At 26.5% G+C, this 27767-nt stretch overlaps 1 protein-coding gene across 2 annotated transcripts in view; it reads right to left on the bottom strand.

The window, feature by feature from the left end:
- Positions 1-960: 960 nt before the first annotated feature.
- Positions 961-27767, bottom strand: part of LOC129615451 (protein expanded) — a 49229-nt gene continuing 22422 nt past the window's right edge. Inside the window, exons 3-7 of one of the 2 annotated variants that reach the window (XM_055530669.1) lie at positions 20987-21120; positions 20695-20840; positions 6325-6404; positions 2337-6258; positions 961-2033 (exon numbers count right to left, since the gene is read on the bottom strand). In XM_055530669.1, the coding sequence (XP_055386644.1) occupies positions 1486-2033; positions 2337-6258; positions 6325-6404; positions 20695-20840; positions 20987-21078 (4788 nt within the window). In that variant the 5' untranslated portion in view covers positions 21079-21120 and the 3' untranslated portion in view covers positions 961-1485. Of the gene's footprint in view, positions 2238-2336; positions 6259-6324; positions 6405-20694; positions 20841-20986; positions 21121-27767 lie in introns of both variants that reach the window. The other variant, XM_055530668.1, reaches the window with a different exon arrangement.

Here is a 27767-nt window from a genome sequence, read left to right on the forward strand (position 1 = left end):
TTTATTTTAATTTTAGAATCAATTAATAATTTATCAAATTTGTAAATGCTTTAAACTTTAATTTTTAAACATTTGAAAATCATATTCAATTTTTTTTACTTATTAATTACAGAAAAAAAAATTATGATTAATTACATGTATCACAGGAAGTTTTTTTATTAAAAACATAAAATTAAAGTAAGAATATAAGTAAACAATTTATAACTTTAAAATAAAAAAATTATTTTATGACATAAAAGCTTAGAAATTTAACAAAACATTAGTTAAATGAACTACATTTAAACTGTTATAATCGTAGTATTTAGAATAAGTGTGACTTTTTAATTAAAATAAATTTATGTTTATCTAAATTATTAAAATTGAACAAAATATTCAAATAATATTTTTGCTTTTTCACCTTTTATTAATAAATTTCGTTTTAACTTCTTTTCTTTTAAAATTAATTACTTGCTTTTCTTCTGATAATATAATAGTTATGTGTAATTTATTTATTGAAGAAATATACTTTTTATTTTTTTTTTAAATTTATAACTTAAAAATTAAAAATCAATTTTTTAAAATTTTTATTTTTGACATGTACTTCGTTTTTTAATTGATTTAAAGGCACAATGGAATGCATTTTATTCGTTTTTCAGTAATAACTTAAAAAATTATTTGTTCATTTATTTATTAAATTAATATAAAAAAAATAATAATAATTAATTGTTATTATAATTAAATTATAATAACAAAAATTACTAATTATGAAATGATAATTAAAAAATTTTAATATTGTTTTCATACTTTTTGTTTTTTTTTTTAAATTTTGCCATTTATAATTTTCGTATACCAAAAAAATAAAGGAAATTTTAAACCGAATTTGAATATAAAATAATAAAAGCTATTTACTTTAATTTACTTTAATTACAAATTTATTAAGAAGTTACAAAATGAAATTAATACTAAAAGTAATTGGTTTTTATTACACTCAGAAAGAGAAATTTTTCAAAAATACGGAATTGTATGTGTTAAAATTGATAAAATGCGTATTCTTTGTAGTGAGGTATCATTTTTAAAATTATCTTCAAATTCGGACGTTGATTTTTCTAATATTTTCGTAACAATTTATTCGTTTTTTTTTTATTTTTAATTTAGTAAATATAAAATATCGGTGGGCAAGCCAAAGGCAATTTATTCTAATTTTAATTATAATAATTTATGAATTCTAACATAATTTATTTTTCGACAATCAAAAATTTTTAATGTAAGTGTTATTTTAAGTTCTTAAGATGTAGTTTGACTAAATTTCACAAACTTAATTTCATTTGAACTGGAAATTGAACTACGATTACGATGCATTTTTAAAAAAAAATCTTTTTTTATAATTTGCGTTCTTCAATTTTGTTAAATTAAACTTTCAAGCATAGGCTCGTTTCTGTACATATTTTTTGCATGCCATTAACTTTATCACTTTATCTATCAAAATTTATATGACTTAAAATACATTTAAGATCCAGTCTGTGTACTATTATAGCTTTTATGTTTAATAACAGATGGTGTTGGATCCATTACATAATTATTAGCTTCAGCAGTTTGCATAGGTAATGGTGGTAATTTATCATTTGGATGTCTATGACTTATTGTAGTTTTTCTAGGCTTAGCTAATTGTGTTGTACTTAATCCTGATACAGGATATTTAGTTGATTGTATTGTTTTACTACTAAGTGAATTTGGTGAAATTGTTAATGTATTTTTAGGATGTTTTGGCATTACAAATGCTTTCGTTTGTTTTAACAATGATCGATCATTACATAACGCTGATATTAATGGTAAATCCATATTTTTACTTTTTTCTCGAAGCGTTTGTATATCAATTGAAGTTGCAGTTCCATTGCTTTGATTTTGCTGTATTGATGGTGTGGATAAATGATTCGTAGCTGCCTGTTGTAAATTTGTTGATGAAGAATTTAAACTAATTGTTGGTGATCCATTTATTAAAATTGCCGATGATGAAGAAGATGACGTAGATAATAATGTAAGAGAGCTGGTTGATGCTGAAGTCGAAGAAATTAAATTAACATTGTGTACTGAAGTTGATAATTTTTGATTATTTTGCAATGTGTTTGATGAAACAGGAATTGAACGTTTTAGTGGTGATATAGTTGACTGATGAGGTAATGTGCTACATCCATTCGATATAATGTTGGGATGGTTAATGTTTTGTACATTTAAATGATGTGATAATGGTTTAACTGGGACTAAAATGTTTAATATATACACATATGCGTATTAGTTAATGATTTATGAATTAACTTCAAGTTAATATTAAGCAAATATAGAAAAACATTTATACTCACTAGGTGGAGGTTTTTCAATAGGAACTGGCATTGGTGGTTTTTTAACTCTCCGGTTAACATATGGCGGCGGAGGTGGTGGTGGATGACGCTTGATTTTTGGCATTCCATCAACTGAATTTAAAATGTTATCATCGGATCGTGATCTAGCAAATAATGATGCTGTATGATGTGCAGCAGAAGTCGTTTGAGGCGTTGGTCTTAAAGGTGGGGGTGGCGGGGGTTCGTATGAAGAACAAAGACTTGCTACTGAAGGACTATATAAAGGTGAATATGCACCAGGCAATTGAACATAAGTATCTGACAAATTTTGCGTTGATGCGTATCTCGAGTGTGATGATAACGCTATTGGCAAATATGGCGTACTTCTATATATTGCGTGGCCTTTACAAGTATCCCACGTGTTCGCAGTAGCTGCAGTAGTATGATATGCGAGGTATGGCGGCGGTGGTGGGCTCTGTGCCGCCATTGCAGCCAATATTGAACCTTGTTTTGCATCCAAATATTCCTGTTGACTAACAGCAGGATCTTGGAGCGGATAAATTACATAATCTACATCACTATATAATTGTTGTTGATAAAGTTCTATTTGCGAACGTGCTAATTGACCTGTGTAAACAGTGGCTAATTGTGGAGGTGGTGGTGGTGGCGGCGGTTGACGAGGAAGTGTTGGTGGTGGAGGTGGTAAATATTGACGAGGTTTAATAACTGGCAACAAGACGCATGTTCTTGGTGTAGCTGGTTTGACTTCATGATGATAAGGTGGAGGTGGTGCTGGTATTGACGATATACTTTTATGTGCACTGTGAATATTATAAGGAACTATTGGTATACCAATGGTAGTTGGTACGGTTGCTGTTATTTGCTGTTGACTAGCTAATGATTGAGGTTTAGAAGGAGTTAAAGAATTAACATTATGATTACTATGGCCACGAGAAACTTGCGTTACTTGAGAAATTTTTTGATTTGGATTTGAAGTTGTTCCTAATGGTATAATTGCTGGAAGTGTAGGAGCTGCAAAGCTCGGTTTCGCGTTATCTGAGACTACTGATGTATGAGCTTTTAATATATTTATGTGAGGTCTAGTGGTTATGAAACGTGCTGTTACTTCTTCAGGAATTGTTGTATTGGTTATAGTATTCTGTGATATTTCCAAATTTCTCAAAACGTCAGAAACCTGTGATTTTATTGCAGTAGGTTGTTGAGGATATGGCGGAGGATCTCTTAGTGGAATAGGAATAGGCGGCTGTGAGATGACAGGTTTCTGTATTTCTGTACTATTTTTATTAATAGGACTGCTTATGGCTAATTTTTGTAAACTTTTCCGAACTGAAGGGCCACAGAGCCCAGTGGTTTCATGTCGGGCATGATACGGAGGTGGTGATCGTAGGTGACTTCCAATGTTCGCCAAACTAGAATGTGGCATGTTACTATCAATTCGTTTTGGAGGTGCTGGAGGATCGGTAGGTAGAATTACATCCATCATGTCAACGTCGGCATCTTCACTTGGAGCTGTGTCTTGATGGCCTTGTATATAACTATCCCCTTCTAAAGCTAACGGTAATGTAACGTAATCGCAATCTGAATCAAGAGTAGCACTGACAGTTTTACGTGAGGGATAAGAACCCCGACCAACTATTAAATCCGTTAATTCTTCAGCCGTTAAGAGTGTGTGCTTGTTATCAGTAGGATCACTACCATCACCTCGAAATGAGCCACTAGCACTAATGTTTGAATCGGATCTCAAGCGAAATTCACTCATATCATCGTTTTTTAATCGGTTGTGTTCAAAACTCACATTTCTTAAACCATCTACAGAATCAGCTGTTTCACTTACTCCTTCGTCTACGTCCGTTGTTATATTAGCATTTGGTTGAAAACAACCGTAGTGTGAACTATCGTGACTTTCAGATTCAGCTATTTCCGAAGACTGGCCTGTAATTTCACTACTGTTCATTGTGTAGACCCCTGACGTTTCTGTCGGTGGGGCTCCGTGTTCTAAAGTGTACACACCTGATTGAGTTTCATCGATTTCGCAACCATCTTGATTTCTAAATTCATGTTCAACGCAAGTACTTGCATCCTCACTTATAGCTGAATTTTGTGCTGTATGACTAAAACCCAATTCTAAGCTGCTTGATGTAGATGACCTTCTGTTTGATGCTGCCGTATGAGCAGCCAATGATGACAGAGTAATTGTATCTGTGGCAACTACAACAGTACTGCATGTGGAAGAACATTGTGATCCTATATTGTGATGTGAATTTGGTGACTCTGTTTCTATTGAAATAGATCCAGAACTGTCTCCAAGAGTTGGACCGCTTCTTATCCGATCTGTAATATGAATATTATTCGTTGTTGTCGATGTATGTTCAGTGCTACTTCCACTGGTACTTCCCACTGCTCCTCCAGTTGAATCACTACTATTTGATCTGGTTTTTGATCTAATAGATAGAGCAGCTAAATGTTCCTCAAGATCTTTCAAAGAAACTTGTCCCGCAGATGATGCTTGTCTACTAACACTTGGTCTATCTAAAAGGTGGGCTAGAGCTAAGCTTTCAGTTGAAGGTGCTGCTATGGGAACATTCGGGGGAGTATTGATCATAATTTCCAATTCATCTTCCGAGTGAACTCGATCACTGACGATACCAGAAGTTGTATTAGAACTAGTAGAAGATATAACAGATATTCGTTGATCATTTTTATTTTTATATGGCAAATGAAGACTACTGCGAGAGTAGATATAACATGCATCTAAGCACTGATTTTCTTCTTCCTCTCTCCTTATAGCTTCTTTAAGTCTTGAAGCAATTTTCATGCTGAATTGATGTGTTTCTTTGCACAAAGTCAATAGCATTTTGTTTTTTTCGTCGCTCATTGAATAAAGTGTTATTTTATTGTCGCCTGATCGAATTTCAAATTTCTTACGTTCAAAACTTAGCTTAGTGATGTTTGGCCATAAAAATGTTACTGGTTGAGCATTTTCACTGTAAATTCGTATTCCTTTGGCATAAACTACAAATAAAACAGTTCCAATGCCATTTTCTGTTTTAGAAAGCTTCATACGATAAACATGTGCATTGATGGCATCATGTATTGAGCATGCCTGCCGAATATAATTTAATTCGGCCTCAGCTCTAGATATTCCACGATTTTCCCTATGACATGAGCGCATTGCACTTGAACTCCATGCTGAATGTATGCCAGCTGGTAAGTAATCCTCTAAACGAAAATATTCTTGTAAATTTGATGAAATATTACTGGCACCAATTGATGATGATGACGAAGACGTGATGGCTGATGTTGAGCTATTTGTTGCTAACGATGATGTTGATGATGCCGGTGGAATTAAAATACTTTCTATTTGCCGAACACTTCCACTATTCATTATTTTACGTAATGAACTAGTTCCCGTTGTAACTGTTGAATTTGTTGAAGATTTTAATTGTAATACATCACTTATTGTATTACATTTAATGTTTGTATTAGATTTTTTACTACCACTCTTTAATGATATATTACCGATTGTTGCGTTAATTGATGTTATTGAACCTCCATTGGATACTGTTGACTGATTTTTTAAATTTGCTAAAGAAATACCGCCATTGATTAGAATACCACCAACACTATTACTACTTGCACCAACTGAGGATGATGATGATGATAATATAGCTGGAGATTCTGCAACAGGACGACAATCATCATCAGGGCAATCACCTAAATCCGCTTGTAAAGCTAAACCACCTAATAATATCATCGACTGTTCAGAGTATTCTTTTGGAACATCTCGACTTATAGCGTTCGCTTTTAATTGTAAATAATAATTGTGACGTGATGTTTCATCTCGTAGCATAAACGGACTCTCGATGTAGAACTGAACACGAAAGTGTAGTTCTAGGAGAGGCCTTCCATTCGCATCGAGACCCTAAAATTTAAATAATGAAAATTAAAATTTGTAAATGTTTATTTAATGTTATATTTTAATACTAACATGAGTGTGGGATGAGCGCCAACTTTTTGGGCCATATTTTGATAATTTGCTTTCCGGATCGGCAAACATGTATTCTCCGTCTGAAAAAAAAAATTTAAACAAATTTAATTAAGATGTTGCATTACTATTTACTTATAATAAAATTGTAGAGTAGATTTCATTTTTAATAATTAAATTATTAAAAGCAAAAATGTGTCTAACAAACGACTCAAAGTTTACTTTCTAAATATGAAAACATGTAGGTATTTAAATAGAAAACTAAATATAATATCTGAAAATTTATTTTTTTAAATTTTCAATTTATTTGAGACTGAAGAAAAAATTTATTTTGCTATGCTCACTTTTGTTAAATTAATCTGCTGTCATGTCTGATATTAGTGATAGCTGCATTGTCGATTTAAAAATCTTATAATCATTGAATATAATTTTATTTCGGTATTAGATAAACAGATTAACAAAAAAAATTATGACATAACATAAAGTATACATCATAACTACTTTAAACAACTCGATAGATAAAAGTAAACTTTAGGGAAATAAAGAGAAAGGTTGAGTACTATATGAGAAAGAAATTAAAAAAAACGCACATTTGTTTTTGTGAATAAAACAGAGTATAAGTGTTGTACAGAGTATAAACACAGAGTAACCAGCTTTCAGGTATTAAGTATTGCTCTTTTAGGTGAACAGTTGTTATAATAAGAAATTTAACAAAGAATTATTTGAAAGAAACGTACAAACGAAAACCAGCAAGTAAGGATCAGGATTAAAACTACAAAAATAATCACGATCATAATAAGGTTCACAATCAAAATGTAGATGTGTAAAAAAATCATAATATTCCCGAAAACTATTGCTCTTCTTAAGGTTTTTAATTGTAATTATTATTCAATGACATTTTATATTTAATCATACGTGAGTGATCATTTAAGAATGGTCACCTTTTTTTCTTATTGTTGACCATTTCGGTCTTGAAATAGGTTTATAGGGATTTCATGCGAGATAATAATATTTTTTTAATATTTTCTTGTCTTAAAATTGAAGTAGATTTAATTGAAATAATTTACAAGAAAATACCCTTAAGGTAAATCTTATAAACGAAATTATAATAGAAAAAGAAAAAGAAATAATTGAAATGCTTTTTATACAAAGATAAAAAAAAATTAAAAATTAAGAATTTAAAAAGAAAAGTTTAAGAACTTTTTAAATTATTTTCAATCTTTTTTTTTCCTATTGTGTTGCTGTTAATCCAAAATTAGTTTAATAATTTATAAATTTTGAATAGCATTCACAGCTAATGTTCATTTTACTGCTCAATATTTCATTTTAAATTCCTTTTCATATAACAGTTTGGATTTTAAAAAATGCATTTGAAAAAAATTATTGAGAAAGTCAAATTAATATTTTATTTAAGTTTCTTTTAATATTTGCGAGGTATTATAAATTTCGAACATGAAACAAAAAATTTTTTTAAATTTACTCATTTAAGTCAATATCGTTTTAATAAGATATTTTAGATTAAATAAAATTTATCGTTATTGTAACACCATATTTGTTATTATTACTAGTCAGTCTGACAGCTGAAGCTGTAGGAAATTTTTATATTAATTTCAATAATGGTCTATTGGAGTGGCAGTGAAATAATTAAATAAAAACAGAAAATTAAGTTTACTTATACAAATAAGATTTTTGAACGTAATTTTTTATACACTTTATTTCGAAGCGTCTATTGTATGAATTTAAAAGTTTGTGGCAGAGAAGGTACACCTAATGTAGTGTGAAGTTTAAATAGATGTGTAATGAAATGATAATAAAACGAGAACAAATAGAGTTGACGGTGTCAACTCTGTGATACCCTTACGAATTTGTTTTCCTATGTGCGAATAAATATGCCATAACTGACTAAGGGACAGACTATAACTTTAAGTTGACGTATTATCATATTAATTTATGCAAAATTTCAGTACTATGTGTTTTTCAAAATACTGTATGTGCCAAACTACTATTGCAGTTGTATGGCAGCTACCAGAAAGAGCCAAGAAATTTTAACGCATTTTATCAAGCACATCGGCTCTACTAATATATTCGCTTGTGTGAAATTTCAATACCATAGCTTTTATAGTTTCTGAGATATAGTCAAAAAACTTTTGGAGTTGTATGGCAGCTACTAGAAGAAGCCAAGGAATTTTAACCACTTTTATGAGGCACATTGACCCTACTAATATAATCGTTTGTGTGAAATTTCAATATCATAGCTTTTATAGTTTCTGAAATATACCCAAATAAATTTTGAAGTTGTACGGCAGCTACCCGAACCACTAGCCCGATCATGTCCAATTTAAATATGGTTCTGGCATTTACTACAATAAATCATTTGTGAAAATTTGGTGAACTTAGCTCAATTAGTTTTTGATGACGCTGATCAAAAACATACACTTGAGTCTATATCTAAAACCGTTATTTCTTAGCGTTACAAACGGTAAGGCAAATTTAGTATACCCTTCGAACATACATTCGTACGGGTATAATGAGACCTTTAATAATGATATGATAATATTATTTATTTATCATTCCATCCTATTGTTTTTCAGTACAACTATATATGTGTGAATGTTATTTCATATCACATTTAACTGTCTTATTTTCTTCCTAAGAGGCCTCTTTGACTTTTTTAATTATTTTTCTTTTTACTATTAGAATATTTCGAAATTTTCCTATCAATCTTAATCAGAACTTTTTTCTTTAAAATATTTATAAAAAAAAAAATTTTAAAAGCAAGACCCAAGAAAGAGCAAAAACAAAAAATAAATGTTCTTTATTGAAATTTTTTTTTTTTGAAGAACACAAAATTTGTGTTAACGTTCTTTCGAAAAAATTTACCTTCGTATTTTTTAACCTATTTGAATTGGAATCTATTTGGAATAATAATCGAAAGGGGCAGAAAATTAATATAAGAAAATCATTTTTGTAATTCAACTGCCTAAAAACTACACAAAGGAAATAAGAAACACAATAGTCAATTACTTATTCTTTCATTGTCATCTACAACAATTTTATGGAAAAGTTGAATAGATGATCGCTTTTCTTCGTTTAAATGCACGAATATTTACTCTTAATAATATTATTCAAACGCGTGTTACAATAATATTTAATAAAAGCAATATTTTTTTTTATTGAAAAATATTAATGTGCTGGGGACTCTTGCATAAAATTGAAAGGTAGTACCAATCAATTTGTATGATACTACCTTTCCATTTCTGATATTTAAAAACTTAATATAAAATAAAGAAATGTATTAAATTATAGTTCAGTATTTAGTATTTATATTTCAGAAATTAGTTGGTCGAAAACTTCTTTTTTACAATAAAAATGAGATTTAAAATTAAACGAGAAAAAAAATAGAGTTGACCTTGTCAACTCTGTGATACCCGTACGAATTTGTTATCCTATGTGCGAATAACTAATGTGCCATAACTAACTATGGGGCAGACTATGACTTTAAGTTGCCGTATTATCATATTAATTTATGCAAAATTTCAGTACTATGTGTTATTCAAAATACTGGTTGTGCTAAACTACTATTGATGTTGTATGGCAGCTACAAGAAAGAGCCAAGAAATTTTAGCGAATTTTATCAAGCACATCGGCCCTACTAATATACTCACTTGTGTGAAATCTCAATATCACAGCTTTTATAGTTTCTGAGATATGGTCAAATAACTTTTGAAGTTGTATGGCAGGTACCAGAAGGAGCCAAGTAATTTCAACGACTTTTATAAGCCACATTGGCCCTACTAATATATTCGTTTGTGTGAAATTTCAATACCATAGCTTTAATAGTTTCTGAAATATAGTCAAATAACTTTTGAAGTTGTATGGCAGGTACCAGAAGGAGCCAAGTAATTTCAACGACTTTTACCAGACACATCGGCCCTACTAATATATTCGTTTGTGTGAAATTTCAATACCATAACTTTTATAGTTTCTGAGATATAGCCAAATAAATTTTGAAGTTGTATGGCAGCTACCCGAACCGGTACCCCGATCATGTCCAATTTAAATAGGGTTCTGGCACTTACTACAATAAATCATTTGTGAAAATTTGGTGAACTTAGCTCAATTATTTTTTGAGTTATCGTTCGGACGGACGGACGGACGGACGGACGGACGGACGGACGGACGGACGGACGGACGGACGGACGGACGGACGGACAGACAAAGCTAAATCAACTCAGAATTTGACGCTGATCAAAAACATACACTTGAGTCTATATCTAACACCGTTATTTCTTAGCGTTACAAACGGTAAGGCAAATTTAGTATACCCTTCGAACATACGTTCGTACGGGTATAATAAATGGGGATTTTTCGGTTTATTTATTTGGGTCACCTTTTTGCTTTACAAAAGCCAATTGCAGTATATTTTATCATAAACATATTAATTATTCTCTTGCTTGCATAATTCCAAAAAACACAGTCAAATTCATATCGGCTCCGAATTTCATAATTAATACTGAATAATTGACTTCGAACATAGATTGTAACATTTTTTATTTAAATTCCATTAAATATACATAACAAAAATAATATTTTTCATATACGGCATTAGAAAAAATTACAAAAATAAAATTTATTTCAATAATGAATATTTTTTATAATAGTTTTTATATTATAAGTAATTCGAAGAATTTTCATAGTTCGTAAATTATTTTGGGATGGAATACAAGTATTGTTTAGCTTTTTTCATTAGCCGTCAATTAAAATGCAGATTATATGGTGAAGAAAGAAATAGACAAAAAATTAAATTGTTTTTCAATAATGAAAATTATATTATAAATTTTCTTTTAAACAAAAAACTATACAATAAAACACTGAAACCCTAATTAGGGTAAGAAATGAATTTAGAAAAATATTTGTTTTCGAATTGGTTTTTTTTTTGATTACAGAGTAAAATTGAATGTATTTTACATAATGTATTAATGAAACACAAAGAGTTGTCCCTACATACACATATTATGTATATGTGGGAAAAGAAGAGCTAGAGATACTGTAGAAAATTAAAATTTTTATATTATTAATAAAAATTATTAAAAAATATATGTATACAAAAGATTTTGATTAAAAATGAAAATACCAAAAAAATAATTTTTTGAATTTTTAATTTAATTTATTCTTGAATAAAAACGCATTGCATACGTCTATATATACGCAAGTTAATATAAGAGTAGCGTCGGATGATCATACATTCCAATAATATGCGGTAAAAATTTCATTCAACCATCATCTTTCACATTATAAATATACGTAAACATTATACATACATACCCATATACATTATGTAAATGGCAGGCGTAAAAATATACTTTGAAGAGAGAGAGAGAGAGACAAAAAAATAAATAAATTTTATTCGGAAGCAAAAATTTGAAATTTTTAAAACGCGTTATGTTAATAAAATTGGTAGGTAGTAATAAAAATATTTTGAAAATTTCATATTTTATTTCTAATTTTTTTTCTCTGTGTCTGTGGTTTGGCTGTACGTTATTTTACAAAAAAAAAAATAAGTTATTTATAATTTATAAATTATTAATTATTTACATGCATATTATATCATGGGATTTTTATTTTTTATTTTACAAAATTAAAATTTTTGAATTTTGAAATTTTGTTTTTCTATTGTAATGTTAATTAAAATAAATGGAAACTACTCCGTTTAGTCACATATATATTGCTTAAGCATTTAACACATTTTTTTTTTTTTGGAAAATTTTCATATATGAGAGACAAGGAATTTTTTTTTTGATATTTTGTAAGTAATTTAAATTTAAAATTCGATGCTTTTATGGAAAATTTTTATTAAAAAAAGTTTATCATATTTATGTAAGTGCTCCATGATTTTTAAAGTTAACAATTCTTATTGCGGTATACTTTTAATATTTTAAAGCTTAAATTGAAACTAAACTAATCCACTGAGTACATACGTTAGTATTCATCAATATAAAAAGAATAATATTCAAAACAATGGGTATTTCCCCAAGATATCGGAGTGGAGGGGGATGTGCATCACGTGTGCTCTGCGTGTGCTCCGTTGTGTTGTGGTGGAAAAGACGTTTTTTAGGAGGATATCGCTTCGTGGGATTGCTTAGCTTTTTCACGGGACCTCAATTGATTTAGTGGGAAAGGGTATGAAAGGATGTGGGAGAATACCGATTTGCCTTCTATTAACGCAGTGGCGAGTGGCAAGTGGCAGCGTTGAGAGTGCCATCTCCTCTGTCTAACTAACTAACTAAGTAAGTGTACAAAGTTAATTTTAGTTTAACTTCGTCAACCCAAAAGTAAACAAAATAGAGGATGAAAAATGTGAGTAACGCTAAAACTTTGGACTGACAAATATTTTTTTTTTGGTTTAACTGAAACCAATTCAAATTATTTCACCTAAAAATGCGAATGCATTCAACTTTGATATCCTCTTAACTCTTTATGTATTTACAGACTACGAAAAACAGATTTGGGTTAAAAAAAAATAATGAAAAATTTTTTTATTTTTGTTTTTACTTTTTTTTAATGTTTGCTTAACAAATTACGTTTTATTTGTAAAAAATTTTTAATTCTACGCTCGAAATTTTTTTTGATGACAATTAGAATAAGGTGTCAAAGCCAAAAAGAAAAATATTTGTATTTTCTTCCAATAACAAATTATTAGCTATAGTTGTGTTTTTTTTTATTTAATTAGAAATTAAAATGGAAAGATGTGCAAAATTTTATGCCTACGTGACATAGGAAATCATCATAATGGAGATTCAAAACTTGAGTGAAAAAAATCCAAAAAGCACAAAAATACGATAAAGGAAAAAAAAATAATACAAATTTTAAAATAATTTCCATAAAATGGGTAAAAACAACAACAAGAAAAAAAATCAAAACCAGCGACGAGTTAAAATTGTAATGAAAATAAATTTTATACTCCCATCATTGGAATGCAATAAGGAAGGTATTCCTATCAAATCAAATGTTTGTTCATTTTAGCTATTTTGATTTGTTTGTTTGCATTTTGATCTATTGTACCTTCTTGATTAATATTATTTAGACGTCAGTTTTCAATTCAGATGTAATCAATTTATTAAATTTTATGAAAGAGTAGTTGCGAATAACAAGGCTTTTTTCTCAATAATTAACTTAGTAACCAATTTGATTACAAGAATTGTTAATAAAAATTTGTATTGCAGTTCTAGTTTTAATCAAAATGTCTAAGTGGATTAGATTTTTGTAAACAATATTTACAAAAAAAAAAAATTAAAATTTCAATCGTTCATGTGTTGTTCCACATTAAATTTTGTTTTCTATGTGTAAAAACCTACCTATTATACATACTTGTATGCATAATACCAATAGACATAACGTGTTATGAACACACATAGGTACACATGTGTAAATTTTAAATTATTCATTTTTTTTTCATGTGTTTTTTTTGATTTTTTTATTATAATTTTCTTTTTAATTTTTTTTTTTGTTATATTATTCTTATTTTTTTATTATAAATTCCAACCTTGAGAAAGTTAAATTCGTTTGATATGCTCCACAAAAATCTCTGATAAAATTTTATCGAATTCCTTTTTTCTTTTTTTTCTTCACAAGAAAATAAAAGTAATAACAATAAAAACGAGAAACTCCATTATGACCATGTTCCTCCTGAACATTTTTATGTATGCATGTATATGAATCTCGAAATAGGACTCTTTTAAATTGGGATTACCCAATTTTATTCAATTTAAAAGTTTATTTTAAGAGCATTTTTTGAAGGGGATTTTGTTAAGACCAAAATTTTTTCTATAACTGACCAGACCAGAACATTGTTTTATTAATAATGAAAGCTTGCTCTCCTATTTTGTTTTTGTAAATACAAATTATAATCAGATTTTGAATTTCGTTAATGATTTCATAATTGTTACTCACAAGGGTTTAAAATTTTTTTTTGACTTAAAGTAAACCATAAAATTTGAATCATTTAGTATAAGAAAATATTTTAGTTTCAAATTTATAGTTCGAATTAAATTTAATCTAAAAGCGTTATTGTCGCTGATTTATTCAAAATTTTAAAGATATCCTCTCCGTCTTCCGTTCTCTCCGAATTCCTCAAAATTTACAAAATTTCAATTTTTCATCATTCATCCTTTGGTGCTATGAAATCCATTGAATTTCTATTAAAGCAAAAATGTGACTGTAATCTTCTTTTTACACAAAAGTATAAATTTATGCTACAACATAATTAATTACCAATCTAATTAAACATCTATATTGACATAAACTATTGCTTCAACATTCATCCTAACAGTAGGCAACGTTAAATTAAAAAAAGTGAGTAAGTAATTAGAGAATTTTTTAAATAGACCAAAGGGATTTTAATTACAAGTTCTACTCGTTTTTAATTTTCAAAATTAAATTTATTTAAAATACGCGATTTAGAATTTTTTTTTTCAACCTAGTAAATTTTTGCTTCAAACCACAGAATTGACAATACACCTGATATCGGAAATAATGGCAGAAATATTGTTTTAAAAGACAGTACAGCTCATATATGTTTAAGTATTTTTTACTGAATTGTGTTGAATTACTAAGTTACTGCAGTGTTATTTCTGTCAAAATTAGATTGAGTTTTACGATAGTTTGGTAACTCTTGTCTTTATATTATAGAATTTATATCAACATTTTTATTTATTTTTTTTTAGAGCTCTCCTCCAACCAAAAATGCATTAATTTACAAAAAAAAATTTCGTTTTCTTCGTCTTATTTTTTTTTATATTTATTATCATTTTCTTTTCGTACATATCCATACATACATGATGTCGTTAATACTCATCAGCAGCGCACAGTGCACTTAGAATCGATAAAGTTTTTGGTTGTTTTGGAAGTTCAACAAGAATAAAAAAAAATATATATATATAAACTTGAGCCAAACAAACCTGATTCCAACCATGATTATTAATACGTTTTCATATACACATACACAAGTATATAAGAAATTTTAAGTATAAATTTACATGTACAATTTTATTGTATATACATGTAGTATATATTAAACGATAAAAAAGAATGAAACAAAAAAAAGAAGAAAAAGTAAGAAAAAAAAAATGAATTCCTTTACGATAAAAATCAGGAAAAACAAAAAAAAGGTGCATGGTACGAGGCTATAAATTTGTTGGTCTTTCCATCTTTCTCTCTTCTCTAATAACAAACAATCAACATTTTTTTTTATACACAACCAAATCAACATGGTAAAGGTACAAAAAAAGACACAAAACAATTAAAATAGAAGAGCAAAAAAATAATGAAAAATAATAACAAGGCGAAGAAGAAGAAGAAAAAAACGAAAAAAAAAAAAATAAAACTATGAAAAATTATTAGTGACATTGTTGTTGTTGTTGTTCTTTTTGTTATTATTATTATTTTTATTGTTATTGGCTAGCTATTGCTGCTACATTATTGCATCATTGTATGTTGCATTGCATCTTCACATATATTAAAAAAAATAACATTATTTTTATTATGCTGAAATTCTATGTTGCCTGTTGAATATTTTTTTTCTCTTTATTTTCATTTTCCTTTATTACAATTTTATGTACATCAAAACAAAATCAAAAATGAACAAAAAAAAAAAACAAAAATTAGATAGGAAAAAAAAACAGTACAGATGCTATGGAATATTTTGTTGCTATTTTATAAATTCTCTGATATTTTTATATTGAATGCATGATGCCTGGCTGCATCAAAACAACACAACCAAATATACAAGGAAAACTAAAAACGAAAAAAAAAACAACAATGCTCTTAAAAAGGAGAAAAGAAAATAACGATGAAAACAAGTTTTTTTTCTTTATTTTCTTTTTCTTTTCTCTTTGTATTTTCTTCGTTGTTTAATTTTACCTTTACTATATACCTTCAACTATCTCTATATACCTCCACCCTTCAGTTTTCATGGTATACGACAACAAAACTCTTAAATATTATGAAAAAAAAAAATTAGAAGTAATAAAAATAAAAATGAAAAAAACAAAAAAATTAAACTATCAAATATTTTCCTTCTTTTTTTTTTTTGTTTTTGTAATTTTGTTCTTCAAGAAATTCCTCCAGTTATATCCGTGCAGCTACCTGAATTACTGAACACGCGTCTTATGTCTTTTAATATAACCTCGGCTCTTTGCCAATATACCTCTTACATATATATATATGTTGTAATGGTTGTACACAAATCTTGCTTATACATTTATATATTATGTATATATGAATGTATGTATGTATTTTTATAATAAAATGGTACATAGAATTATGAATATAAGTATGTTTGGATGTGTGCAAATAATAATTTTTTGTATATATGTTTTTATACATAAATTTTACCTATAAGATAATTTTCTGTCTTGGATATTTTGTTTTTGTATCTTGAGGAGTTGTTGGACTTTTCTCATTTTTTTGTTGTTTTTTTTTTTGGAAATTTTATAAAAAAAATTCAAGAATTCTATGTTCTTGTTTTATGATTATTGTTAATGATTTTGATGATGATGATTATCATCATCATTGTTATCATTTATAATCACAAAAAAATTTTTGTAATCATCAATATCATGACGATGATGATGATTAACATCAGCAGCAGCAGCATCATTAATATTGTAAGTTATCATATTAAATTGGTATTCAACTCTTCTTTTTTTTTCTTTTTTTTTCTTTTATTGTTATGATCGTATTTTAATGTTTTGGAGTTTTTGTTTTGTTCCTATTTGTGTTTTTGTTATTGTTGTTTTAGGTTGTATTTTATTTTTGGTTTGTTCTTAATATTATATTACGATTTAAAATTTAAATGGACGACGGTGACGAAAAGGAGAAATAGCGGCCGGGGGCCTGTTTTTTTTTCAGTTTATTTCTATTTTGTTTTCTTTTTATACTGGAATATTTTTAAAAAAGAAGTTTAGATTTTTTTGTAAAAAAATTTTTTTAATCAAAATAAAAATTAAAATAAGTAAAGGAAGAAAAGGAAGGGAGACGTCTATTTTAAGGAAACATAGAATTTTACTATATACATATGTATACAGGGTATTTCACATAAGGTAATTAAATACACATTTGAGTATTTAAATGCATTTTCCTCTGCCTTCCAATAATAATAAATGATATGGGAAAATATTATATGAGTTAACTTTTAATAACTGAAATTTCCGAGAAATTTCGAATTAAAAAAAAATTCTAACTTTTACGACTATTTCACTATTTTTATTCTAACTTTTTAAACTATTTCACAAATCAAATAGATTGTAAGACCAAAAATAAAGAGGAATCAATTGCTTGTAAAACAAACCGCCGATTGTTACTCTATGACGCGCACCTGCACCACGCCCCCGCCGCCGTACAATTTTTTACTTGAAATTGATCAAAGAATGATTTTTGAAATTATTTTCCGCCTTATGCGAAACATCCTGTATATGTGCATATACATACAAGTGTATGTGTTTGTATTTTAAACGTCTCCTCTTTGATTTCTTAAATATATTTATGTATATAGATTTATTTTTTTAAGAATATTTCTATCTACTTGCATATTACCTGTACATTTTTTCTACATTTAATTTTTTTTTCATTTTTTAAGACTATTGGAGATAGAGCATTTTTTAAAGAATATTTAAAGTTCATACTTACATTGGAATAGGTTTGTATATATTCTGTACATACAGATAAAAGTTCTATTGCGATTTTATGTATATGACTATATTCATAATATCATATACATACATATTTTACAAATTTATTGTGTAAATTTATATGCTTATTCTTTTGCATTAAAAATATTTATATATTATATATAAAGAATATTTACGAGATTTTTATATGCGCTACGTTAAAATATATACAAAAATGTTGTAAAAGAGGGAAGAGAATATAAAAAATATTGATAATGATAATAAATAATGGTAATGATGATGATAGTATAATGATGATTTATATGAAGGTGATGATGATGATTACAATGATTTTATTATATGCTATAACGTACGAATATATCCAAAAAAAGTTTTTTTTTATATTAAAATATAAAAAAAATCATTTTCGTAGGTTTCATATCAAAAATTTTTATTATCGTATTATTATGCTTGTTTGTATATCTTTTTTGTATATATATATATATATATATATAAATGGGTTTATATTCTAGTGAAAAAATTTATTTTAAAAAATATTCTAAATTTCGTTTTTAATTTGAATTATTCGTGCATAATATACTCATTTTAAACTACTGCAGGCTAGTCACCTACCTAGTTAACTCTATGACGCTATGAAACTAGGGCATGATATCACGCACTAGCCCTATGCTTCTCCTAGGAGTAAAGAAGGAAAAAAAAATATACTCATTTTGTAATTTGTAATTTAATTGAAATTTCAATATTTAATTTATTATAATAAATTTGAATAATAAATTTTATGAACAGATTAAGAGTAAAATTAAGACTTCATGTGAAACATTCATGTGTTTTTTCATTGGGGTTAAACGAACGAAAATTAGAAAAACTGACACTTTTTTTGAGCTATTAAAAACTATAATTATATACCGGTCCATTTCATTCGAAAATAAGATTAGTAACTAAATGTATGCGTCGTTAAATTTACCTAATTTTCTTTATTTTATGGAAAATTTGAATTTCGAAAACTCAAGAACGAGTAAATAGACTCGGTAGAAGAATAAAAAAATATTAAAAGAAATGGTAACTTTAGATTCCTTTAATATTTAAGTATATCATAAAATCGGGGTTTACAAATTTAAATATTAAAATTTTAAGTTAATTTTTCATAACTCAGTTAAAAGATTATTTTGCACATAAATTTAGTTGAGTTTAAAGGACACATAGTTATTCATTTCGAAAAATATTATGTTTATTGCGAGTATTTAATAAATCATTATATAGAAAATTATATAGAAAATCATAAGGAACTCGGTTTTTTTCCTTTGGAGGCTTTAAGATAACCATGACAAAAAAACACAAAAAATTGACTCCCAAAAGTATGTAATCACAATTACAACTTAATTGAACTGATTTAATTATTCGGACAAATAATTCGGAACAAAGTAATTTACAAGCCAAGAAAGGTTGAACAGAAGAACGGCTTAAACAAAAATTGTTATTTTTATTTCAGTTTTTTTTTTTTCTGAACTAAAAACTCAAACTTCTTTTCTTTCAAATTAATCGCCTGTCTTCCATCATATTTTCAAATTCAATTCAGTTGAATTTTTTCACTTCATTTCGAAAGCGTATAGAAAAACTAAAGTAAAAATTTATGTTTTTTTTTCTTTTCTTTTTTAGTTGTTGCTCCTATGATTTTTTTTCTATTAAAGATGAAATGAATTCAATGTTTTGTGATTTTAAATATTTTTTTTTTCCTATTTTCTTCATTTTATTTTTTTTTTTGTTTTGTTTAAAGAAATTTATGTCTACAATTTTGGAAGCATGAAAAGTGAAAAATGTATAAGTTTTAAAAAAAAATTTAAGTTAGAGCTCGTGTCCTATGTTTTTCTTAAGCCCCTTGTATATATTATTTTGTTCTTCCACTTTTTCATGATTTTGGTTCATTTGGATTTTGTGTCGTTGGCTGTTATTATAATTTTGCGTGTATATATTCTTATTTATGTATTAAAGTAAAATAAGAAGGAAAATAAGCAGAAAACTAAAAAAAAACATGGACTTTTATACATAATTTATAGGTAAAAAAAAAATTAAGAAAAATGTTGAAAAGTTAGAAACTAAATTAATAGCAGCCACAACAATTGTAAGAACGGCAAGGGAAAATTCTGCAAAAATGAAATTAAATTCCATTGAAAGTTTGATTTAAGGCTATAAATGAATGATGATTATTTTTTAAATTACTAAATATTTCAATACTATTTGAATATTTAAAATTAACTTGATTCGCTTTTTAATTAAAATCAGTTTTAGTAGATCTTCTTCATAATGGGATCAATACGCAGATATAGCGTATTGAAAATTTACTAAAATAATTTTAATAAATAATTTACATCCAATGGTCAAAATTATCTTGCAGATTTAAATTTTATAATTTGCTTATAAAATTTGATTCCTTTAGAATTTTACAATTTCCTTCGAAATTTGTAAATTTTCTTAATTTAAATTCAACTTTTACATTAATAGAATTAAGATATATTAAAAACAAAAGACTCAGGCGAGAAACCTATTAATATTTTAATATTTTTGATTTTATTCAAAAATTTTCATTTATAGTTTAGAAAAATTCTGAACATTTGTAGAAATTTGGAAAAACTCAAAAACGTAAATAAGTAGAATTGTTTTTTTCTAAAATTCTGAAAAAAAAACTTACCTATTAGTACTGCTAAACCGAATAATTCTGTATCTAACATTCCTTGTTTTGCAAAATGTAAACATGTTTGAGAATAAACTTCTCGTACACGACTTTTTGCTTCTACAAGAAAGTAAAGTGTTCTTGGTTGTGGTGTTCCTAGGAGTCTAAATAGAAAAATAAAAAAAAATATATAAAATAGAATTAATAAATTTGTATAACAATTTAATAGAAATTAATACCAAAATATTTCTTATATTCGTAGAATTTGCATTAGACAATTATTTAAATTTATTCAATATATTTATAATACCTTAATGCTAAAAACCGTGAGCCTGGTGATAGCGGTCTTGCTGGTGGCGCGCATGCCTCTAATGGCGCGCTTACGGTACAAAAAGTTCGCATGCTGCATTATTACTAAACTGCAATTATTTGTTCGAAATAGTTCTAGAAAAGAATAAAAAAAGTTAGAAAAAATTTAGTTAATAATTAAAAATTTTTTTTTATAATTGTAATATAATTTGTTTAATTAACTAAAATTTATGTTTGTATTTAAAAATTTTTGGTTTCTAATTGATTGACAATACCGTTTTTGAATTCTGTAGAAAATTGGATGCATATAATATTATTAAATATTACTGCCGAATAAGGAGAATGTGAAGGATATTTAAATTGAAAAAGCTAAGTATATTATAACACCTGCTTTTCTTCATTTGACAGTCACATTCAACCACTTATACTTATTTCTTTCGGGATTTTCAGCTCTTAACACTAAACATACCACAACGGGTCAAATGACCCATTTTGAACTTTTGCATTGAAAATGCACGTATAATTTTATTGCGTTTGCACATTTGACTTCACGACTTTTTCTAAGTAATTAATGTGCAGTTATAACAATTTTTTTTTGTTTGTTTTGTTTTGTTTATTCTGAGTAATTCTTGTTGTATACCGATATCTACCACAACGGGTCATTTGATCCGCTATGGTAGAAATAGGTATATATTAAGTCTTGGTATGATTAGTGTTAACTTACTACTTAATATATAAATTTATTAGCAATATTTTATTATAAATTTAAAAAAAATTTCATTGATTTAAAACAGGCAAAAATGCGGGCTCACCTAATTCGGGCAACCATTTCTAACTGTCTGTCTACTTAAAAATGGTTTAACACGTCATTACTGCCCACAAATAATTTAGTAAAAATTAAAATCTAATTTTATATTTTTGTTGTTAGTACAGAAAATAATTTGAATTTGGTTTTGCTAAAATCAGAAAATACGTAAAGAACAAAAATATGAGAACGTTGTCACGTCAACTAAAAATTAAAAAAAAAATTTTTCATTCTAATATGATTGGCGTTAATCTAGTTTTTATTTTCCTAGTTGCTATATGCGAATTTTTATTTTTTTGTTTATTGAATAGCTAGAATAGAAAATAATAAATCTTAAAATCAAAATTAGTATGAATTCGTAATCTGATATTTGAGAAATAGCAAGAAGAACACTGAAAAGAATAGAAATTAATTCTAAAGCGTCATAGACCAAAAAAAAAAAATTTTTTAAAACTTTGGAATTTTTCGTTTGAAAAATAAATTTTTTTTTATGATTGTTTACTTTTTCATTATAAATTTAAACAGTTAAAGAGAAAAAATATGACGTCAGAAGCTATTTAGACATTAAAGATTTTTGATTTAAGTAACCTAAGATTGTAATTCAATTTATAAGTATATATATTTGAATATTTTTAAAGAAATTAAGAATTTTTTGATATTATTTGAGTCTATTTCAGATAATTTTTTGGTTATGAAGAAATTATCAAAAATTTTACAATATGAGAGAAAAACCAAAACATAATTAGGTACTTAAAATTATTTAAAAACTATTCACCCAGTTTATGAATGTTTAATATTTAGATATTTTCAAAAATATTATTAAAATATGTTATAGATTTTAATAAAAAGTAAGAATTGATATATAGAGTGTAAAGAATGGTTGTTTGGGTATAATGTTGTTTCTAAGGCTATATTTAGAGTTCATCTTACGCATTCTTTTATTTTTTTTCGATAATTTTAGTTGAAATTGTGAATTCACCTGCTGATATTGCCCAGCGTATTCAAAATAGTGAAAAATATCGAAACAGGGAGTGCATAAAGCGCTATCGCAACTGTCCAACATTCACAATCTGAACTTCACAATTCACAATTTAATTTAATATTCTGATACTAGTGAAGAACGAGATAATATTAAAATTTCTCAATTTTTTTAAAAAATTTGCTCACACTTAAAAAATTCTAAATTCTAAACACACTCTAACAGTCTCATAGTATACTCTGAACAATCCTGTTAACTCCAATATAAAATTTTCAAAAATTGTACTCTATACCTTTAATTTTTTATAATTAATTGTATAAAAAGGTTCATGCAATTAAAACTAGGTATTATAGATATTGTATTTTGTATTTAGTTTGGCAAAATATGAAAAATATGATTGGAATGTTGAGTTTACGAACTATTTTTATTGTTTTGTTGTTGTTTCATTTTTCTTTTATTTGGTATTGTTTATTTTTTGTTTTGTATTTGTTTTTTTTTTTATTTTTTTATTATCATAATAGTGTGAAGGTGTTTCATGCCTTGTTATTTCTGTTTTTATTTTATTTTTAAAGTATATGTACATAAAATCAATGGAATTTTACCTGAAGAGGTAATAATAATAATAATATTCAGGTATAAATAATTGAGTATTACAATAAAGTAAAGAATGAAATTAATGAATGAATTGAAGAGAAAAAAAATGTTTTTTTTTTTTTTAAATTAAGAAAAATGTTTTATTAAATAAATAAATAATAAAAAAAATAATAAAAGAAAACAATAAAAAAAAATCTGTGGGTTTTCATTTTAAAGGTTTATTTTTTTCTTAGCAATCAATAAAAAAAAATGGTAATTTTTCGCTGCTTAAATAATTTGTATATTCATTTTTACTGATTCATTCTGACCTAATCAATTTTGGAATTCAAGAGTCTTTTTTTTTTGGTTTTCATTTACACATAAAATTAAGAATAAATTTAGGAATCAGAAAAATTGAAATGCGGAAATAATTGTTTTGATTTTCTTTATTTTTAACGTATATAAAAAAAAATAATTTTGTGTTTTATGTGTTAAGAATAATTAAAATATTTTTTTTTGAATAAACAAAAATAAAACATTGTCTATAGGCCTTTTTTAATTGCATTCCAATTAATGATGACGTTTTTAATGTTTGTATATTTAAATTGTAATTAGTTTGGTTTAATGTGTTTTCAAGCATTCTATATTCATTGTATCAAAATTATACTTCAATTTAAAAAAAAAATTGTGATTATTAACTTCACTCTGTCCGTCCGTGGACATCTTTACAAAACTTCTACACCGTTAAAGATAGAAATCTGAAATATATGTAGATCTTTACTAGAAACTTATTTCCGTAAAAAGCCTATCTCCCTAAAAATGCCATTTCTTAAGTGCTTAATTATTGTTGGAAAATCAGAAACATTTGTTTAATTCTGCAAATGCGGCTTGAAAAAAAGTAGCGGCTTGTTTCTTCTACCACGGTATACAATATTTGAACTTTTAGAACCTTTTAGAAACTAACAAATAGTTCATTTAGTTAGAAGAAAATGTTTTTCGACCTCCACCTCCTCTCAAGTCATCGTCCGTCGAAATTTGTAAAATTTAAACTTTTAACTCCCTATATTTCCGAAATTGCAAGCTTTTCTAAATTTCTATAAATACAGAAAGCTAACAGTAAATTCCATGCCATTAAAAAATATAATTATTTTACATAACTCACGCAAATAACCCTTAAAATCATTAACATTACCTTAACCCCACTTTAAATTTATTTTTGCTTTACTGCAAATATTGCATACAATGTCCATCCTAAATGTATGCAATCTTTAAAATATATTCTTAGATGAATGAAAGGTATTTTAAGAGATCTATAAGTATAGATTGTTTTAAAAAGCAGTATTTTCAGTTGTTAAAGGAAAAAATACTGCATAACAAACCATTATTTTAACCCAACTTTATTTTATTTTAAACACTATGTACAAGGAGTACATGATTTAGTTCTAACAGTTCTCATACGTTTTCAAACTACTATTATGGTTTTTCAGTTTTGGTATTAAAAAGAAAGAAAAAATTTGGGCTCGTATAACAATTATATAACAGAAATATTTCAAATCAAAAATTTCATATACTTATACTTCATTATTTCTTACTCATGTCATGTCGTCATTTTCCAAATTCACAAAAGTTTTTCATGACATTAATATTTAGCACCTTACAAACAAAATGCGAGAGACTCGTATAAAGAAAATTAAAGCCACTACACATTCATTGGATTTTTTTTTTTTTTTGGAAAATAAAAACAAAAAAAAGAAAAACACAAAATATCTTAGGACATATTTTCAATTTCTATATAAAAAGCAAAGAAAAGAGAAAAGGTTGCTAGAATATATGCCCGCACTGATAAAAGGTACGAAAATAGCACCTGCATAATACATCAAAAAATTAAACAAAAAAGAAACAAATCTTTACTTGGTTGTGTTGGTGTGTGTGTGTTTGGTATTAGTTTGTGACGTTAGGTATTAAAATTTTTAAAATTGAAATTTTTAAAAACCATCTTGTACCTACAGCTTTTATAGAAATATTTTTCAATGTTTTATAAAATCTGAGAAAAAAAAATGTGAACATAAATAAAAGGAAAACAAGAGAATAAAAATATGTAGCACCTGTTCAGAGATTAAAAAAAAAAATTGAGAGTTCAACATGTAAAAAGCAGACACAGAGAATAAAACGTTAAAACAAAAATAAAAAACAATAAGAAGTGACGATAAAAGACTCATCCAAATTCAAAAAAAAAAATATTTTACCATTTTTATTTTGGGCAATTTTTAGTGCGTTTTTGTAATAAATTTGATATGCAAGTGTGCCAATTTTTCTGTGATTATGATATGGGAATTCGTCCGCTTGGTTTTTTTATTGAAAACAACAATTGAGAGTTCACCATTTTACAAAATTATGAAATTTAACTAAATTTGAAATTCGTCCGCCTCTTTTTTTATACAATTTGTTGTGAGTATTCAAAACCATTATAAGAAATTCATTTGATCTTCTAATATAATATGGTATCAGCATTGTCTAATCAAAAACAAGTAAAACATCAGCGTAGCAATAAAGCAATCAGAAATTATTGCAGCTTTGATGCTTTTTCATTTACATAGAGATAAAAAAAATTAAATAAATTTTTTTGAACGTCCGTTGCATTTATTCATGAAACTTTTCTCTAAACTTCTCAGATAGAAAACAGAAATTTGGACGAGCAGATTGTGCTTATTAACCTTATTTAATATAATTTTCCTTATTCTTTCTAAAATTTTTGATTCGTCAACAAAATTCTTTTTGAATTAACGAAATTAATTTTCTTTTTTTTTTTTATAATAGTTTGTGAGAATCTATTTGCTACTGGGCATTAAATAGTAATTCTTTAATTTTGTTATAAGAACACTTGCCCCACATTATAGATCATTGATCTGTCAAAATCCGATTGTTAATACTACCATATTTTATAATCATAAGCAAAGTCTCATTTCAAATTTTTAAATTTATGAAATTTATTTTCCAGAGAAAAATTCTTCAGAGAAAATAACCATCCATCGCCATACTTTAGTTTAATATATAGTATATTTTAGTAGAAGAAATAAAGGCGGCATGATATGATTGTTGTTAGTCTGTGATTAGTTGTTAGGATTTTGAATTGAATTCTAAATTTCATATAAATTTAATATTTGATTTGCATTTTAAAATCACATTATCTTATTATTTTTCCAATGAAGCATAATTTGCATAATATTGAAAAAATTAAGTTGTTTAAATTTTAAAATAACTATGTGTGTAGGGTCTTAAATCTAAAACTGATCATTATTATTCATTATAGAATTTCAAATATTTTGTACAATAAATAAAAGATCAACTAAAAAATTCTAAATCTAAATCAAATTTAAAATTATTTACACTTCAAATTAAAATCAAAATTACTTTCATAAATTAGAATTACTTTCACAAAATTTCGAAATTTCAATGCATGTCATGGTTACTCAAAATGTTCAGTGATTTTTCCAAAAAAAAAAAAAAAATTTCTTATTTTTTATTATTTTATTTTTCAAGATTTTTTTTTTTTATATCTTCAGTATTACATCAAATTTTATAACTGAATAATGATGTTAGTTTTCTTTAAAATAATTTTTCCGGGTACAACGGCCAAATCGCCTTTCCAGTTTTTATTACAAAAACAGATTTAATGTGTATATAATGCATATTATATATGTATAAATGAATGTACCTGCTTTTTGGGTCTGCTTTCTACATTCTTTCAATATCAAATTTATACTTGAGGGAAAATATTAATTTTTACATATACAGGTATGTATGTTTATATGTACATATTATGATATGAATTTATATTATTCATGGCATTTTAATGACTCCTAACTAATGCTTAGCCTAAAGGCATTTTTGATTCTGAAAGAATAACAGAATAATAATTTTTTTTTGTTATCAAAATAACCTTAAAATCGCATATTGTATTAAAAATTCATTTATTTTTTTTTTTTTTTCGAATAACTGATCATACCTGCCCATATTTATTTTACAAGAAATTAATGAAATTTTGATAGGATTTTTATGAGTGTTCATTAAAATGCATTTAAGTAATTAAGTAAATTTTTGCAGCCGGTTATAATATTGTTGCTACTGCTATTTTGAAAAAATACAAAAATTAAGAAAGTTCCGATTTTATATTGAAAGAATTTTTCAAATACAGTAGCTCTTAGTTATTATATGCTAACATTAATATTAATCAATGTATATAATATGTAAGAATATAATGTATAATTTATAAAATATTAATTATGTTTATCAGCAATATTTTCATAGTAACTTTATTCATTAAACTCAATTAAAATTTGTTGTTAAGTATTAAAGTTCTTTCTTACAAAAAATTTTTTTTTTTCGTATGTCAAAGTAAACTTGTATTCAAAACTTTGCAGCCTT

The sequence above is a fragment of the Condylostylus longicornis genome, unplaced genomic scaffold (assembly GCF_029603195.1).
Source record: "Condylostylus longicornis isolate FDR11 unplaced genomic scaffold, ASM2960319v2 ptg000135l, whole genome shotgun sequence".
NCBI classification, from domain to species: Eukaryota; Metazoa; Arthropoda; class Insecta; order Diptera; family Dolichopodidae; genus Condylostylus; species Condylostylus longicornis.